Source organism: Balearica regulorum, chromosome 1 (assembly GCF_011004875.1).
Source record: "Balearica regulorum gibbericeps isolate bBalReg1 chromosome 1, bBalReg1.pri, whole genome shotgun sequence".
In the NCBI taxonomy this organism is placed as follows: Eukaryota; Metazoa; Chordata; class Aves; order Gruiformes; family Gruidae; genus Balearica; species Balearica regulorum.
In genome coordinates, this window is record NC_046184.1 from 89,410,604 (window position 1) to 89,430,103 (window position 19,500).

The 19,500-nt window shown below is 46.5% G+C and overlaps 1 protein-coding gene across 2 annotated transcripts in view; it reads left to right on the forward strand.

Annotated features, from left to right (window-relative positions):
• Positions 1–268: 268 nt before the first annotated feature.
• The window catches only part of ARHGAP31 (Rho GTPase activating protein 31), a 57,815-nt gene continuing 38,583 nt past the window's right edge, over positions 269–19,500 (forward strand). For both annotated transcript variants that reach the window (XM_075765348.1, XM_075765356.1), the window contains exon 1: positions 269–1,016. In XM_075765348.1, the coding sequence (XP_075621463.1) occupies positions 917–1,016 (100 nt within the window). In that variant the 5' untranslated portion in view covers positions 269–916. The remainder of the gene's footprint in view (positions 1,017–19,500) is intronic.

The following is a 19,500-nucleotide window of genomic DNA, read 5'->3' on the forward strand; positions in this document are numbered from 1 at the left end:
TGCGGCTGCGGCTCGGCTCGCAGTGATTTCCTCTCAGGCAGTCCGTTATCTGTCGACTGTCAGGACAGGCTTTCCCTCTTCCCCCCCCCCCCCCCCGTCCCATCCCGTCCCCATCCCAGTCCCTCAACTCTCCCCGCCTTCCCTCAGCCTCTCTCTCGCACACACACACACACACACACATGCACTTTACTGCCAAAAACTGTCCTCCGCCCCTCTCCTCAGCTAACTTCCTTTCAGCATTTTTTTGAGCTGGATAATCCTAGGATTTGTAAAACGGGGGAAAAGGAGAGAGCGAGCGAGCGGGAGTCAGAACAGGAAGCTGGTTTCTTATTCCTCTAACTGTCCGAAGGCAGGAGGAGGGGAAGGGGGGGAGCCAAAGAGGAGCCTTGTGCAGACTCTTCCCCGGTCCCTTTTCATTAGTCTGTTTGAACTTCCAGTCTCCTCCGAAAGCCAAGAGAAGGAAGACCAGACTGGGACGCTTTCTGCTGGAAGTGGCGACAGCGTGGCTGACAAAACCCAGAAGGTGGCCCTGGAGGGTCTCGGGACCGTGCTGAGGGAAAGACGTCCTCCCCTACCATCGCCTGCCCCCAACTTGCCAGCTCCGATGCGGGCACCCGTCCACCACCCGCTTCCCTCTGATGAGAACCCTTCCGGGCTCGGGCTATGATCGCTGCTGCTGCCGGCTGGGGAGCCTCCTCTTGCCCTGATCTTCCTCTGCCACAGGAGCAGCCCAACATCTGGTGGGGATTAATGTTTACTTCTCCAGCTGGACGCTGTACGGGACCCCCGATGTTACTCCCTGGGAGCGGGACACAGGCGGTGGTCTGAGAAGAGCAAGATTTTTGTTGCCCAGCGTGAGACCGGGGGGAGGGGGGCAAGGCAGGAGGGGGGGCGAACCTCTTTTGGGACTAACCTCATGAAGAACAAGGGAGCCAAGCAGAAACTCAAGAGGAAGGGAGCCGCGAGCGCGTTCGGCTGCGACCTGACGGAGCATCTGGAGAGCTCTGGGCAGGATGGTAAATGCCTCTTTATTCTCACTCTGGTAGCGAAGGAGCAGAGCGCGTGTCCCCCCTTTTCTTACTGGTAGGACAGCAAACCGGACCTTTCCCAAGGCTGAGGGCTAGACAACCTGGAGCTGGTTTATCCCCAGGAAGTGGAGTCACTGCCCAGTTGCTCACAATGAATGAACAATCGGAAGATTGCTTTGGTGACGCGTCTGCATGACCCTTGCATGAGTAGCGCTGCGTGTGGGGAAAGGACTGGGCTAGGGCTTTCGGGCTGCCTAAGTGTGGATAGAGGTGGCCAGCTGTACGTTGTGATGCCCTCTCCCATCGCCTCCCCATGGAAGGGGGTAGCAGGCTTTTAGGGAGCTAGTTTTGGAAATCAGAACTGCGCATAGCGTTGCCTCCTCCCGGACTTGGAAATCCTCCTGAAGTCCATGAGACTAGAGTGTTGCAGGGCTGTAGGGAGGAATTGGGAACGTCCCATCTGCCCTTCCAGGACTCCACTATAGTTCCCATATTGTCCTTTCACTGCTGGATGGAGACAGGATAGAGAATGGGGGGTGGGGTGGAGTAGGGATGTGTATGAGGTGTAGGGGGCAGCTGAGCTAATATTTTCACTGCCCTGCCTTATCTTTCTCTCTTCTCCTCCTCCCTCTGACCTCCGTGCCCCCAGATATCAGAGGAGAATATGGTAGCTCAGACAAGAGGTAACTGCAATAAGATCAGAGTGTCCAGAGCTTGAAATGGTCAGTCCTGGATGAGGGAAGGAGCAGAGCGATTTTTCTTAAAGAGGGTCGGATGATGAGAGAAGGAGCTGAGAGTTTGGCATACAGAAAGACCTGCAGTTTAGCAAGAAGAAAAATAAATACATGCCTGTTACCATCCCTGATGTGGGCATTATGTTCCAGTTTGAATTAACTAACTTTAACCAATGTCAGGCTACTCCAAGCAAAAAAAAGCTGCTAGCAGCAATGTCAGCTTTGTACGGGGAGGGCTGTACAATCAGGTCTTTCATTTGCTGATGAGCATAGCTGATGAAGTACAGTGTGGAACTGCAGTGGCAGAGGGATGGACTACATAAGTAGTCCTTTCCATTGCAGTGAAGAAAGCAGTACATATATCAGTAAGCTAAAATGTTATATATGTGCATTTGTTTAGGTATCAGGGAAAACCAGTCATTCAATGTCATTGTGAGGCATCCATAACAATTACTGTATCTTTTAACTTATACAGCCCTTAACAGCAATTGAATTGAAATAGCAAAAATAACAGACTTAATGAACTGATACCACTTTGCCAGCACAAGGTACAGATAGATAAATTCCATCTAGTGCTAACATGAGCTGCCACAGGAGAAACAATTTACAGCTGTTTACAGGAACACTGAAAAACAACGCAGGGAGGGCAGGCACAGGCAGTATATTCAGTTGAAGCAGCAAGGGGGATTTTAAAGGCAGAAACATAGTTACTGCAGTTGAAATTAGGCCAGAACAGCAAAATTTATTACCCAAAATGCCATACTTTTTTAAAATAGTTTTTTGGGCACAAGAAAGGACATTGTCTCAAGTCTCATTTGTGGGATGGTTCACAGTTCCAACCTACTTATCTCTCCATGCTGAGGAGCAGTGGGGGAGAATGTGAAGTTCCTTTCCCTTTATGCAGTACTGCTATTTGCTGAATAGCACATCCCGTTGCCCACTGCCGTGGGATCCAGAAATGAAAGACTCAGTTGTTATAGGTTTACTGGAAGGCTGTAGGTTAAGTTAGTTGGTACAATTCAGTTTGTCGGGACAGGAAGAGAAGAAGTGAGAGAATTAGATTTTTTTAAATTTTTTTTTTTTCATTGTTGGTATGGCTCTCAGGATCAATAGGAAAGTGACCAAGTATGCCAAAGTGACATCTTGGGAAGAAGTGAAGGTTCAGATGTCACCAGGGCATCACAAACTTGCAAACTGTTAACTATGAAACAAAATCAGAGGAGCATTTAGGGTGTGAGAGGTGGTTGATTTGGGGATAGTTGAATTCTCCTGCTAAGAATTATTTCCAGTGACAAGCCAGTGCTCCTGCAAGCAGGGGCTTTGACAGATACGTAAAGCAATAACTTTCTCTCTGCGTTAGATAGTACTACATGTTTAACTGGTGGGATGCAGGCTCTGTTTGTTCCCTACTTGGAAGCAATGAAGATGTAAGACTGTTTATGGTATCTGGGAGTGATGAGGAGGGGGAGAGTACTTTGGCTGCTGTCCAGAAAATGGTTTGTTGTGGACCTTTATGAAAGTAGGTTTTAAAATGCACCCAAAAGGGTTAACTGGAAAAGAAGAAGAGGCTGTAGGACAGGCAGGACACAAGATTGCTTGTGCTTTCATGCTCAAGTCTGCTTTGTGCCATCCTGCAGTGCTCCTTTGTGTAACTGGTCCTGCACGCTCACACAGGCAAAGAGAAGCAGATATCTCCTTTGCTGGTGTTGGGGATTGCAAAGGGAGAACAGGGAATGGCCAAGGCTAGTGTAGACAATTCAATTTGGCTTTTTTCCCTCTGGATTAGTACACGGCCGTTACAGTTAGGGGGTGCTGCACTACTTGTGTGGTGCTTTGTGGAAAAGATGCACAACTTGAGTCCCTACATGCTTGTGGTTGTTGAAGAGAAACTTGGGCTTTCTGCAAGGACCTTAGTCCCTGTGTTGTTGCCAAATTCCAGTGGAGAGAATTATATTCTGCTTAAGGTATCAGCATTTCCTCTCCTGTCATTTAACTGTTTAATAACTTGCTATGGTCCGCTCCAGAGATGGCTGCATTTCAGTGAAGGGTGAAAAGATCCTGCTGTCTCCCTTACCAGACAGATGTACCTAAGGCTGTGTTATAAAGAGCTTTATGATAATACAATAAAAGCTGCAGCAGAACTACAAAGTATTTAAGAGCAGTGTAGATGGAAAGACTTTATCAGGTACAGTGGGTTAGCTCAGGAGACTAAAAATTGATACAAAGCCTTTAGCCCTAAGATGATTCTTCAGATCTGATCCAGGTCAGTGGTGATGGACAGATGTTGCTGTCTGGTGGCTGGTTTGAAGGTCAGATGTGTTGAATTTACTGTATTTCAAGTCAGTTCCTGTCACTACTGCATTTGACCCTATTTGGCCTTTTCCTGCTGGCAGTCTCAACACAGAGACTGGTCATGCTCCTTATGGGGGCAGACTGCTGTAAGTGCTCCCAAGCATTTAAAATCATGACTCAGGCCACAAAAAATCATGAGATAAAATAAGAATCAGTGCTGGGTTCTTTTTCTGCTTTCTGTTTTCTGAAACTTCGGTTTGCATCTGAGTTATGTTTTCAAGTCTTTCTGCTGGCAAGAAGGCGAGACACTTGGGGAAAAATTAACTTTTCTTCCTTCCAACTAAAATTCTCAAACAATGACTTTAATAGCAGTGGCTTTGAGGAAAAGCTCACATAAAAGAATGGTGGCTGGCAATACCAATGAGTAAAAGTTGTCTGATTTAACATAGTCCCTCTTCTGTCACTGCCAGCACTGAATCCACACATGGAGGCAAGTGATCTTTTGGAGTGTCAGAGCTTCACTAGAAAGCAGTGTCAGGCTTTGGGCATGGATAGGCACCCATGCAGGAGGAAGCTAATTTCCTCTACTAAAACATTTTCCTATGTCAAACTTTAGTAAAGTGTTGTACGGGTGCAATGGAGCTAACAGATATTAGCCCTGAAGGATTAACATCAGAGCCGTATTTTGGCCTCTCAATAACCAGCCTGGTTTCCAGAGGAGAAAAGCTGATAGTGTCTCTACTGAAGTCAATGGGAGCTGCACATCAGGCCCCCAGTTCCTGTAATAACAACAGTATAATTTGCTAGTGACGGTTGGGCCAGCAGAGAAGGCAAGGCTCAAGGTTGTACACAGACCTTAGTTGGGGCAGGACAGTCTGAACCGCCTAAGAAAGCAGTCACAAAGAGTAGTCTTGCTTCTGGTTATATCACAGAAATGGTGTAAGAGGGGGCTGAAAAAGTCAAAGCTGTTATAGTGAGAGGGACTAAGTCAAAATGGAGTTTAGTGTTCTCAGTACTTCTAACTATGGGAGATTCAGACTGGGATTTCAGGTACACAACCAGGTACAGCTTCCATTTTTAAAATTGGAAATATAACAGCATCTATAAAAATTTGAATGTACTGGTAAAAGATAATCTGGTCTTTTGCATGGGAACCACTACTGATTCAGACCTACCTTTGCCCCGTTTGCTTAGAGCCAGGTAGGACTTGGAGAAAGGCTGAATCGATTCCTTCATTTTCAGTATGATGGTGTCTAGATGTTGGGATAGGAGGTGCTACCAGGACTGCAAAAAACCAAATCTCAGATTAGACGCCTTGTTCTCAGGGTGCAGGTCAGCTCTGTGCATCCTAGCTTCCCCTATTTGCTGCAGAGTTAATTCTGCTGTTGCTGTACCCCTCTGTGGTTTCTTGCACATCTGTTTCCTGCCTGATGTTGTCTAGTTGGGATGCAATGAGATCAGCTTTTCCCCTTAACCCCCTCCCACACTCCCCACAGCTCCCTCAACGCTTCTCATCCTGAGCCTGTTGCACCCAAAGCACTTTCCATCTCTTTTCCTAATGTTGCTCATTGGCGTTGTTTGTTATTTGCTGTAGAAACAGAGCTACTTCATTTGAGGAGCTCTGAAGCCACCAAACCCCTCGTGCTCTCCACGTGAGGCTCCTTCTTGCCACGGCAGAGAGCATGGCCGGCCAGCAGCACTGCCTGAGGCCGGGGAGGGAAAGGGAGCTGTTGTCTGGAAATGTAGCACAGGGAGACGGGTGAGGAAACCCTTACAAGCCCCTGGATTGTCATATGGGTAGCCCACATGGTATTCTTCTACGCTGTGTGGCTGTGCAATGACTGCTTCTGCCTTGTCACAATTGCATTTGAATGAGAGACTAAGGAAAGTTTTCATTTAGTGTTAGCGGTCTCATAAAAACATAGGACCTCTGGCTTGCAGTGACTCCCCAAGCAGGATCTTAACCACTTTTGAGAGTAGGTCAAGACTTTACTGTAAGTAGTACTATGAGATAGGCAAGTATTTCTGAGGGAAAACAGTAATTCAGTGGCAATATGCTTTGTACAATCTTTGACTGTTTTGGTACAGTCCCTTAGCACGCTACGTTCTGCCTGATTTTGATGCTATGAAGTGTTGCATTGTGAAGCTGCCTTGTCTGTGCTCAGAGGGATGAGGAGATCTGTCACTCAGGAAGAAAGTAGTTTGCTTTGAGAACAGGCTCCCTTAGGAGCCAGTCGTTAAACCTGCTACCCAGATGTGAAGCAGCTTTTCTGGGTCGCGTAGCTTTCCTTCCTCACACTTGCATGTGCAGCTGCATGTGTTTGTGGGATAAGAGCATGCACGGATGTGCGTGAGGGTGCATACAAGTCCGTAGCACGTGTAAGTGTGTACCACACAAAGACGCACTTGCATCCACTTAGTGTTTTTTTTTTTTTAATCTGCTTTTCCTGTGTTGATGTTTTGAAGTGAATGCATGCACCATAGGTGCTTTTGGTTAGCGATGCATGCAGGAAGTCCTGGGAAAACTGCTGAAGGATCATTAATGGCAATGAGGAAAAAGATGAGGCTTTTTTTTTTTTTTTAAATCCCCTTGGAAAAATTAAAATGCCACACCATTTAATCTGCTGCAGAAGAATGAAAAGCTGCCTTCATCCTGCTCTCAAAATTAGAAAGTGTGGCACTGGGAATTTCTGTCTCAAGAACTGATAGTGCTGAAAAGAAACCTTTTTTCTCTCTTTGTGGCCAGGTTGCTTTCAGTCCAGATCTCTTCCCTGATCTACCTCACCCGAGGCTATGCAAACGCTTGTCTTCCTGCAAGGAAGGAAGTAGAGAAGGGGACTAGAACAACCTCTTGGGCTGGCTTGAAATGCATTAGTCCTCTTTTTTTATCTGATGTGCTGCTGCAATCTGCTCTACGTTTTCACATTGCTGATGTGCTAAGCAGCCTCATGACATGCTCTGTGGGGTCTATCCCTGGCTGTAGTCGTGCAGTTTGTGTGGATACTTAACCTGCATCCCCTCATCTTTGTGAAAGGAGCAAAAGGGACAGTTGGACTCTGAAGTTTTGGGGCAAAAGAGGGACTGTATTATTGTACAGTGGAGGAGAGCTGTGGCAGTGCAGCCCTGAGGGCTGAGTACATGAATTGGCAGGTGGAGTAGCCGCACCAGGCTTGGGGGGGAAACAGCTCCTTGGCCTTTCAGAGTCTGGCAAGGCATGTCCAGTGGACAGGGGAGTGAGAAACTCTGCTGACAAAAGGGATAGTGTGGGGGAAATTATTAATAACATAAAGGTCGCTTTTCCTCCACCCACTCTCACAAGTGGAGCATCATGTTATGAGTCCCAGATATCAGCCTCTATGGCAACAAAGTGAGAGCAACAAGACACCGGGAACAACGAGAGCAGAAGCCATCTGTCTGCTTCTGTTACTCCTCTGTTCCTCCTTGTTTTGGATGATGTTTGTGTTACTTCCTCAATCTGTTTCTGGTTCCTGGGAGCTGGATTTTTGTGTCTCTGTGGCACAGTGTTACTGCAGTTAAACATTCGTGTTGTGAGCTCAGCTCCTTGTTCTATATTGACTTTCCATTGCTAGTGCTGTGTGATTAGCAGAGACCTCTTCCATTGCTGCCTCCTGCTTTACATTTCCCTTACCAAGCACTGCAGGAGGCACACGTGTTGTTTGCATGCACTAAGCCCTGCTTTGATCTTGCCTTCTCCCATCCCCTGTGAACAGCGTGTATCACATGTCTTGCCTGTAGATGCTAGATTAGAAAACACATCTTGCTTTAGCAAATGTTTTCTCTTTGTTGGTAACAGCTGATTTCATTTGGACTTGGGAAACCAAGGAGTAGGGACTTCATGCTTGTGGTATCACAGCTCACAAAGGTTCAAGGAAAGAACTGCAGTGGATGACATGCTGCAGCTGCACAGGGTGATTGTACAGCATATACTGACGTAGACATGATAAACAATTAGTCTGGGCCATCCCCAAGAATCTGCAGTGCTTGGATCTGAAGTTTTGGTCTGGGCCTGGTTCTAGTTTGGAGAGCTCATGACACAAATACTAGAAAGCTTGCAACTGTAACTCAGGCTTTGCATATATGACACAATTCTACAGCAGCAACATTTGCTGGCAGTCAGGCTTGTGCCAAAGATCTATGTTCCAGTGTTTCTCCTTTAAGGGTAACAGGGGAAATGAAAACAGCCTGTTAGTAACAGCATACCCAGTCCTGCTCCAAAGGGCCCGGGGTGGGGTGGCTGTCAGACTGGCTGCCCATATCACTGCTTCGACTGGATCTCTGATCCGCACCGGATGCAGGTTTCCTGAGTGTGAAATGCAAATGGCAGGTGATTAAAGGATGGAGAGCTACCAGCGTCTGCCTCCAGTTCTGAACCACCAATGGGGTGCACGATGCACTCAGAGCTTTGGCACGGAAACCTACAGGTACCTTATTACAATACATAGGCTACTAATTGGCTCCACAGCTGGTTGTTTTAGGGGCAACTAGTGTTGCTAGTTGCCTACTAGTGTCTACTTTCCATACATTCCCAGAGCCTCAAGCCCCAGCTGTCCTTTGTTTGTATGCCAGAACCTTCAGCTTCTCTGCTGATAACTTCAGTGAATGTGTTTTGCATTGTCAACAAAAAAAGAAAAAAATCTGCAGCATGTTTACAATGGACACAGACAGAGAACAGTGTAACATAAATTGAATTTAGTGTTAAATTGAATAACATGGGGCAACTGTGCTGACTGTATTATTAACTTTCATACTTAATGCAATATGTAGCCCTCTGTTTTCTATATTTATCTGAAACCACAAGCAGACTTTCTGGTCCTCTGCCTCAGTGTGACTGCAGATATGAAATCCTTACCATGGGCTTGAGACCTAGTTTGTTGTCAAACGTCTAGGCCCTTGCATATAATGAAGTTATAGACACCAATACTAAACTTCACCCTCACTCAAGTGCCAAATCAATGCTGTCAGTGCGTGTGAGAGCAAAGAGTTTAGTCTCTAACACTACAAGTCTTGGCACACTCCACTTGAGCGGCAGGGAAGTCCCAGTCCTCTTCTGTCTCACCCCCCTGCCTCGAACATGACGCTGCAGCCGGATTAGACTCCCCTTCTTCAACCCGGTGGAGGCACTTTTGATCTTAACAGTGCACCAAAAGGGATAAAGCAAACCCCATGCTTTTTGCATTTGGCTTCAGCTCCTCTGCCTCAGTTGCTGTCCTCCTTCTAGGTTCAAACCAGCCTACCTCCATCCTAGTGCAAGCAGCTGATGCTGTGTGTGACAGCCCCAGTTCCAAGCAAGGGTGGGTGGACTGGATGGCCACTTGGACTTAGGTAATTTAATGTGCATATGGGAAAAGTTATGTTGATAACAGCCAAAAATGTGACAGAATCACAGAATTATTGGTATGAGCAGGGACCTCTTGAGATTATCTAGACCAGCTCCCTGCTCAAGCAAGGTCAGCTAGAGATGGTTGCCCAGGACTGTGTCCAGCTGAGTTTTGAGTATCTCCACAGATGGAGACTCCACAACCTCTCTGGGCAACCTGATTCAGCCTTTGACTACTGTCACCATAAAAAAATGTTGTGTTCAGATGGAATCTCATTTTTTTTTTAATTTGTGCCTCTTATCTTGTCAATGGGCACCACTGAGAAGATCCTGGTTCCCTTTTCTTCATTCCTTCCCATCAGGTATTTGTACACATCGATAAGATCCCTTGTGTTCTTTCTTTTATCCAGGCTGAACAGTCCCAGCTCTCCCAGCCCCTCCTCATATGGGAGGTGCTCCAGTCCCTTAATCATTGTGGCCCCGAGCTGGGCTCGCTCTAATCAGTCTGTGTAATTCTTGTCCTGGGGAGCTGGACACAGGACTCCAGGAGTGGGCTCACCAGTGATGAGCAGAGGCGAAGGATCACATCACTTGACCTGCTGGCAACACTCTTCCTAATTCTTCTCATGTTCCTAGTAATTCATACAGTTTCTATCAGAAATTGGCCTTGGTATCCCAGGCTAGGCTGGCAATGTCAGTCAATAACTAACATGCAATTGGGACAGTGTTAAGGATCCTTTCTGCCCTGGTTAATGCTGAAAATGAATTGTCTTTTCATAAAGGGCCGCTGTTCTTTAATGATTTCTGCAGTCTTGCAGCTGGCCAGCTCAAACAAATTAATGCATGCTTTATATAATATGCTGATAAGCTGCATCTGATGAAAGCTTTGCAGAGCCTTGGCTTAATAGAAAGCCTACAAATCATGCAGTGAAGCAGCACACCTTTCTCAGGTGGTGGTTGTACAGCCCCCACAAAGGCACTGTGCACCGCACCGGGGGCTTGTGGCCGGAATTCTTCCTTTCGCAGTGCCTGTGTTACATGCCCTTCTCCAGCACGGGGACTGGGCAAGGGGAGGGCAAGTGTGCATCCCTGTGCAGGATTCTCAGCTGTGGCTGCTGCTCTCAGAAATGTGCCCTGAGCAGCTGAGCTGGGTTCATAGCCATTTATCTCCAGCTCCTCTCTCTGCCCTCTTCTACACTCAAGGCTCAGCTAACTAAATGCCTTTGGAAATGCTATTATCTCCTGTGCTCTCTGGGGCCAGAAGCAGCTTGAAGATTTATCATCTGGAATAAGAGGCTTTGTTTAGTTCTGTAAAGCACAGAACTGTTAAAGAAAGAACAAAAACAAACCCCCAAACCAAATGCAAAGCTCTGTTTACATCTCATGTCCTTTCTTTGCGTTCTCTCATCTGGGAACGTGTGTGCATTTGGTTTTGTAATGTGATTAAATGCTGTCACATGGTGAAATGTTTAGAGGAGCTATACCTGCATCTCTAAAATAGGGATTGAACATCCAAAGGGCCAGGAGACATTCCTCCTGTAACTAAATTGTGTAACGTGTTTCCTATGCAGTGTTAGACAGGAGAACAGTTCAGATTCTCCAGTACAAACTTATTTTAAATGATACCAGTATGGTTTTCACCACACACAGCAGCATTAGTACTGCCTTTTTTTCTGAAAGGTGCTGACATGCTCGTGAACTTTCTCTACATGTGGGATGCAGGGCTGAGAATCTGGGCTAGATCTGTGCCTGATCTTACTGTCTGTATTCACTGGCTCATCAAAAAATGCTGATTTAGCAAACCCAGAACACTGGGAGAAAAGGGAGGGGTTTGTTTATTTGGATCTGAATATTTCAGTTGGGATATTTTTGATGCTGTAAGTATTCTGTGTTTGCCATCTCTAGCAGTGAATGTGACTGTCAGTCCTGTTGCATACAGGCAGCTTGGCAACACAACAGGGGCAATCAGCCTGTGGAAAACCCTTTGCTCCATGTGCAACTAGTGCTTGTTTTTCTATTCATCTCTCATTATGGTGCTGCTGGTAGCGATCGCAGTCACACCTCAGGAGGTTCAGAGGTGTGATCAGGCAGGGTGAGCCTCCTTCTGGATCCCTTGCGTCTGTGCTGCAATTTGTGTGAAATAAATAAGCTGTCAGTGGGACTGAATTGTTTTCTTTCCTTATGCAAAATCAGAGAGGGGAACAGCTTCACCATTTTGCTCTTTCTCTTTTTATCTTCCTGGCGTGCTCCGCTTGATATTGCATTTTCCTTACCCTTGCTCTGGTCAGGTAGTTTCAGATACATGAGAGGCTAAATGAGAACAATCTCTCTTGTGAGATTTATTGCATCTTCTGCTTCTAATCAAGCCAGAAAAATAGAGCAACAGACTTCCTTCTATTAATCCTGTTCTCTACCTTCCAGTCCCGGCTGGAAACCAGAAGTACAACAAGGTAGAGGAATGCAGAAAAAAAAATTAAAACAAATGTCCTGGAACCTCTAAAAGGAGCGTGGGGTTTGGCCTGAGGCGATGGCTCAGGGATACAGAAGGGGCGTGGTGGGTTCTCCCTTCTCTCAACTGTTTTCAGTTCCCCTTACTTAGTTGGGTGTTTTGGGTTTTTTCCCCCCTGCTCTGTTTCAATAACTTTATTGCCAGGATGGCAGTATGCACATGTTGCCAAAGTCAATATATCAAGCGTCACCGCCTAAGGCGGGCTTAAGAGCAGTAAATGGGAAGAGCTGTTTTTGATCTGTTGAGTCCATTATTCTTCCTTCCTGGCTCAACAGCGAGCGCCAGTCACATACTGCTGCCCAAGGTTTGCTGTGTAAAGCCCCAAATGGGGTCTAAGTCAGGAAATCCAGTTCTGCATCCCAGTAGCTTTGACTTGGGGTCCCCCTCTAGACATCCTCCTGCAGCCCCATCCTGAGATCAGCCAGGTGCAGGTGACCCGTCCTGGGGGTGGCAGGCAGAGCGCAGCAGTGGGGGCAGCCCGCCGCCCCCAGCACAGCTCGTAAACGTGCTTCAGAGGCGTGGAAGGAACCAATGTAATAAATGCAAAGAAGGGCTATGAGTCCTAATTAGTCCTCGTTTCTAGCCTGATAAAATACCCATCTGTCACTCTGCTGCAATAATGAGATTTGAGAAGATTAACTGGATACTACTTAGGCTCCTAAACATGGCAGCTCAATAAGCGTGCTGCTGTTCAGCCTTAAGCCATGCTCACAGCAATTACACCCTAAGCAGGTTTATGTCTGGTTAGCATTTGCATGGGAGTTGCTCAAAAAAAGCTGCTGCAGGAATGGGGTGGGTGATTCAGAAGATGGCAAGCGCATTATCAGTTCAGTCAAGTTGCTGCCTTGGCATCGTTTAGGGTAATGTTGCCATCTGAGCACAGTGCAAAACAAGGGCCCCAATCCTTTAAAAAAGTTCTGGTTTATCTTTTGTATCTAGGGGATAGGGACTTTTTTACGTATGTACATGCTGTGCTATGTCTTCCCCTTTCCAGAAACAATTTCAGCTGGAGCCATGGTTTGTTGTTTTTTTTTTTTAACTCAGTGTCCTAAACTGTCACGTAGCATTGCTCTGCCCAGCTCAACAGCTGCCACCTCTCAGCCTAGAGGTGGGTGGAGTGAGTCTTGTTTTTGCAGTTTGTGAAATATTTCAGGATGTAAGGCGCTCGTTAAATTATTGATGTTAGCTCTTGGGTATTAAAGACAGACGTGAACTGCAGCTCTGGATACTAAGGGCTTTGGAGGCTTATACCTGCCGTAATAATGGTTCCCTACGTTGGATTTTTCATGCATCTCTTACTATAGATTTGAACTCACTGCAGGATGGTGGAAGGATTTAGCACATGGACAAAGGGTGACAGCAAGGCTTTTCTTTGTCACATTATATACCTATGAAGCAATTTTAAGTGAGCATTGGTAGAAAAAGAGGAAAGAGACATGCGTGTGGTTTTTTTGGGAGAATAGGAAAAATCAGAAAAACGTGTTCCTGCCTCTTGACAGAGAATGTTTGCAGGATATGAAAAGATTTTGCATAGCTGTGATTCAGGGGACAGTGCAGGTGCACCTGACATCCATTCTTGTGCTTAAGGAATGATATTTTAGCTTGTAAAGTGCCTTATTTCTACCCCTTTCCTCACTTCTGCCTCCTTGAAAAGAGGCTGATAGCAATAGCGCTACTTGCTTTACCTCATGGTGATGCTGTGTGGAGGCTGGGACATTCCGTGCTGTCCTGTCTCTGCAGTGCTTTCAGCTCTTTGGTTGGGCTGCGGTGCTGAAAGCGGGACCTCGGCCGATGCGGGACAAGGGAGACTAGGCAGCAAGCGTGGCACTGTGCACCGCTGAGATCTCCGGGCGGCTTTGGGGACTGCTCCCAAGTGCACTGCGAACTGACTGCAAACCTGGGTATGGCAGGAAAATCCTCTCCCATGGTTGATGAGGGCTCCCATGTTAAGGTTCGAATGGGAAGCTTCTTCCATCCCCACCCATTCTCCCCTCCCTGCATCGGGCTGTTGTGGTTTCACATAAACGTCCTGTTTATTACGGGGGAGACGAAGGGGTGAGGGCCATCTCTGACCCTCTCCTTCCCTTGGTAGTTTGCATGTTAATTAGCTTATCCCTACGAGACAAGCCCTCAGCCCGACAGAGCGGCGATTCAGTGGCCGAACAATGTCTGATTATCCCAGCCCGGGGAGCAAGAGGCCGGCCCCCGGCACGTGGGCTCCGTGTCCCTGGCCAGATGACTCCTCGAACTCACTTGGCTGGGCCAGTAACGCTGCCTGGGGAATTTGACACATGTCAGCAGTTTTGGCTGAGTCCTTTTGTGAGCTACTAGCAGCACAGTTGTCTGGAATATTGGGAAGAGCTCCAGGTGTGCCCTGGGCAGTGCCATCCGCTCCACGCCCCATGCCAAGGCAGTACCGGTGGCTAAAAGGGAACATGGATGTTCACGTGTGAAATGAAATTTTGCACCGTCAGCTTGGCTTCCTTTATCCTGCATCTGGTTTGGTGACCTGGCAGAGATGTAAGCAGCTTAAAAGCACACCTTCTCCTTTTCTCTTTACATTCTGATGTTTGTAAGCAAATGAAGGCTATGTTGCTCAGATTGGAGTTTGAATTACGTAGAGCAAAGGAGGTGGTTGGAGTCACACCGGTGGCATGCCATAGGCTATGGCAAGCTGGGCTCCTGCCGCTGCTTGACTCAGTGAGAGACCTTAGGCCACTCCTTCTTTTTCCACATCCTATTCCCCTCAGTGGTTAAATGATGCTGCTATCGTCTTCTTTTTGGTACAAAGTTCCCAGTATTATTATTTTTTAAATTATTGTTATTCTTAAATGGGAAGGGTCTCAGCTGTTTTCACCACCCAGTACTGAAAAGTGAGCTCTTGCGGCTGTGGGGAGTGCCACAATGGATGATGCTGAGGGTGGAAAAGGATGGCGCTTGCTCAGCTTGCCTCTCTCAGGCAGGCCCCATACCACAGGCCTCAGAGGGAGGTGTGAGGAACACCAGGATGGCATTACATACCTAGAGGGGAAGGTTGCTAGTGCTTCCTCCTGAGTTAGTGAGGCCTCTGCCCTGATACGTGACATTTTAGCTTTGAAGAGAACATGACAGCCATTTACCACCTAACCCCTGGGTCTAGGAAGTGGAAAAACAATGCAGCATCTATCTGAAATAGCAGAAGAGATTACCCGAAACTGGAATTTGGCCAGGATGCTGTCTTTAATTCTGCTAATCTTGCAAAAACAAAACAAAACAAAAAGTGCTGCAAAGACTTTCTGCAAGACTGCAATCTTCATTTTATAGTCTCTGATTTAGAAAGGAGAATATGGAATAACACAGCTTTTTCTTCGCACGCCCTGGGACATGGTTCATTACTGGCTCATGGGAAAGACTGCCCCTTAGAAGTCATCAGCAGCAATTTCAATTGATTCTGGTTTTGGAACCAGGCCCAACCTTAGGTTATTGATAGAAGCTAATGATCATGCATCCAAAGAAACAGCTGGGAGGGAAGAAGTGTGGCAGAGAAATGAAAAAGGAGACTGGAAGGAACGAATGGGGAAAGGGAATAAGGGCAAAGGTGGAGTGGAGAAAGCATGTGAGGAAATTCCAATATACTTGAAGGCGAAGGTTGGAAAAACTAGTCTGAGAGCAAAACTGACTGTATTGGAACTGTAGACTGCCAATGAATGGTAGAAGGGAGAGGGCTGTAAGTGGGAGCAAAATTCAAAATCCCGGCAGCTGTGGTAGTAGGGTTAGAGCAGATGAAGAGATGCTTTTCTGGGTACAGACAAGCAGAGGATAGACAGGAATAGTGTTCATCAGAAACAGTGAAGAGGAAAGGAAGATGCTCACAGTGCCAACAACTCTTGTTATCCAAAACTCCTCTTCCAGATTCTTACCCAAAACTGAGCCAGGGCAAGAGGTGAGGGAATTATTTCAGGCTCCTTTCAGCCCTTGAAACAAGTTTGGTTTTGGAAAGTGCAAGGAGATGCCATTGAGTTACTGCATTGCAAGTGATGCATTTTTTCATCAGCTAACTACATTTTTCCATTCCCCCCTTTGGTGCCTAAAACTGATGTTAAAAGGAGCTTCAGTCTCTGATCAGTTCCAGAGTCTATGGGTGTGAGCAAGAGCAGCTTTATCTCGCTTTGATAAGATTTCAATACTTAATGTTTAAATGTGCTCAGCTTCGTTGCCTGCTGAGGGCATGCAGTGCCTCGGCTTCCTTTGCTTTGGAAGCCTGTGCTATGAATCAAAACTTCTCTGAGTTTACAGTCTCCAGTAAGTTCCTGCTTTTCGATCATGCAGTTCATCCCCCTTTGAGATAGACTTGTGCAAGGAGATGAACTTAGCCTGGTGGTTTTTTTCTCTCAAACCCATCAGCCAGGTACTAACATCAGGATACAGGTCTTGGCCTGAAGTATATGGCTCAACTGTGTTGGCTGCAGAGAACTGCAAAGGCAAAGAGATGATTGACTTATACAGCAGTACTGTAGCCATCAAAATGTAAGGAAGTTTGATTAAGTATGATCTCAACACCCTTTTCCTGCAACACCCCTTCTTGTGTTTGCAATGTGTTTGTTAGTGTCTCAAAGCCCTTAGTACAGCAAGATCCAGGAGTCAGACAAAAGAAACAGCCCAGAAACCCAACTCCTTGGCATTTGCCTTTGAAGAAACATAGTGCATTAAAGGATTTTTTTTTCATTGCTTCCTCTTTCCTTGCTTCCCCCAGTCTTTGTTATTCCCAGCAATGACCATATTTACTTATTTGCCTCTTCCCAAACCACTGGACAGACAGGGGCTTCATCAGGGAGCAGTTTAGCAGGACTGCTGGAGTGGGCAAAAACAATGGGGCTTTAATCAGGGTGCCTCCAGCAGCCGCTGCTGGCCAGAGGTTTCTCTGAATTCCCAACATGGAACAGTTGCCTCTTTCATGAAGCGCCTGTGGGATGAGCACAGGATTGCTACACCCAAAGCATTTTCATGCAGCAACAGCTCTCTGAAAGGAAACACTGCTGAGGACACCGCCTGCAGTGCCCCAAGCTACTGGGGTGTCCAGTATGAGAGCCTCTTTCTTCCAGGCCTGGGCTGTGTTTGCCTTCCACATGCAATCTGTGAGTAGCTCAAGTCTGGAAAGTGTTTAGGAAAGCATCTAACTTTTCTCTTAAAGGAGAAAAAAAAAAGGAGAGGAAAAAAAAAAAGAAGACGTCAAGGGTAATGAAATAGTTTCCAATGACTTGATGCAATGTGGCCAAACCATTTGTAATAATTTCCTTTAAATTCCTTTTATATAGAAAGAATTAAATATGAAATCATGAATCAGGAAGCAGTCATCCTGCCAACCAGTGACATGTACAGAGAGATCAGAGCAAAGTGAGAAAGACACAGAACAGCAGGAGATTTGCAAAAACCTTTTTTAGCCCTCTCTTTTTCTTCCTCTTTTTGTTTAGTGTACGTATCCATGTAGTACTAACATTTCTTACCCAAAAGAACCTGCGGGAATCTCCTGCTGTTCCTTGTCTCTCCGATGGCAGCCCTGAACCTTCCTGTCTCAATGTGTCTCATCTGTCTGTGTTTCCTGATGGATTTTGCAGTCCCCAGATGTTTGGATACCTGATTCATCTCAAAGGAGACTGTGAAACATTAAGTATTTTTAAATAACCAGCTTTATAATTGTTTTGTTTAACTTTGCAACATTCTGAACTCATATAAGGCAATAATAAAAATCACTGATGTTTTCCTTCAAAGGATTTTGCTGCACTGCTTCTAAAGTTGTGTGTGCTCAATGGCTTTTGCCTTTGCACTAGCAAGGTTATAACATTCTCGTTTCCCAAATTCATATTTTTCCAAGTCTCTTTTTCAAACCCTCTATAAAGCTTCTTGTCAGGAGTGCCCAGGCTATTGTGTAAAAGAGGACTGAGGTTACCCAAGTGCTACCAAATCGAAGTTAAGAAATTTCTCCAACAAAACCTGAAATCAGAAGAAAAAGACCTTGTGTTTGTTGTCTACAAAGGTCTACAGGTGTACAAAGCTGACTTAAGTTTCACCTGAGTTTTGCATATCTCAAGAGCCTGCTTGGATTACACTCTGGAGGTCTGGCACTGGCCTCTGCTGTCTCCTGCCCAAAGTGGGAGATGAAGATGCCTGTCTGGAGCCCAGCTCATTTTGAGCTGGTTCTTCTCAGATTGCTCTGATCAGGGCTGAATTTGGAGTATAGACGCCTGAGTTCAATTTCCCTGAAATCCGGGGTGTTCAGCTGCGGGGTTTTTATCTGAGTCTGTCTCTAGCTTGGCTCCATGAGAAGGGAGAGTAAATACTACAGGCCAGTAGACTACAGATGCAAAAAATTATAGGCTTTAAAATGTCACTAGCTGAGCACATAATGGATATTCTTTGGATTTTATGATTAGCTGTTGTGTTCTGTTAGCCAATGCTGCCTTCCTGATGCGATTTATAAAGGCATCTCAGGTTGCGGCTAGGCAAGCCAGATTCAAAAGCGGATTCCCTGGGAACGCCACTATCTTTTGCAGCATTTCCTTTGTTTCTTCTGAGCAGGACAAGCTTGCTGATGTACACCTGAATGTGACTCCCACCCGCTTTGCCATCTCCCTTTCCAGCCTGAGTCCAACAAGATGTCATCCATCCAAATATCTGCTTGCATGCTGCAAAACCAAGGGGGTTATGAACCAGGCTATGCTGCTAAATGCTGCCATTATGCCCAGCATTTCCGATCAAGGGTAGTGCATTATGTGCAGGATTCATACAACTGACTCCCATCTCTACGCAGAGCCATCCTAAAACCTGTGATGGCCCGAACGCTGCATACAAAACCAGGCTCTAACTCTACATGGGATCATCTGTGCCCAGGGGACCAGGGCATTGGTCCACAACAGCTGTGTCTGCACTTCATGCATTCATGTCTCCTTGCAGCTGCTTTGCTACTCTGCTCAGGTGGGCCAGAGGCACAGCTGGCCTGACTGAATGTCCTCTGCCCAGCTGTCCTCTGGTATATGAAGCTATGGAGTAGAAGGGAACATGCAGGGCTGTGTGGCAAAGTTTGATGGAGCAGGGCTGTACAAGCCAGGGGATCCAGTTAGGAACATAGGGGTTGGCTGCACGTTGCACCACAGGCCTTCCCTAGCATGTGGCTTTTGGCACCCCACGTGTCCTTTCAAGTGCTCCAACATGCAGGGTCTCTCACAGTGGGACACAAGAAGTATACAGGATTCACGTTGCTGGCAGAGAAAGGGTGTCTTCATTTTGTTACTGTGGCTCTGAAAAGTTTTTCCAGTACCTTGCAGCACTCTGACACCTTGCCTCCATTTCAGCACGCTGCCTTTGACCACTGAGCTCCTCCAGAAGCACAGGCAGGCTGCGTGGCATCTGGCCAGCTTCTGACCTCAGTGACACTAGTATAAATCTGGGAAGCTACAGCCAACTGGTGGGGAAGTACTTCAAATCTGCATATACAGCAAGTGTTCCCAGCCGTAAAGAGGCTTATGATTTAGGTTGGCGAAACAGCAGAACAAAAGCAACGTCTACGTGACGTGAGTACTTGCGAATCTCCCCTGTGACAAAGTGCTTTCCCTGTTACCACCA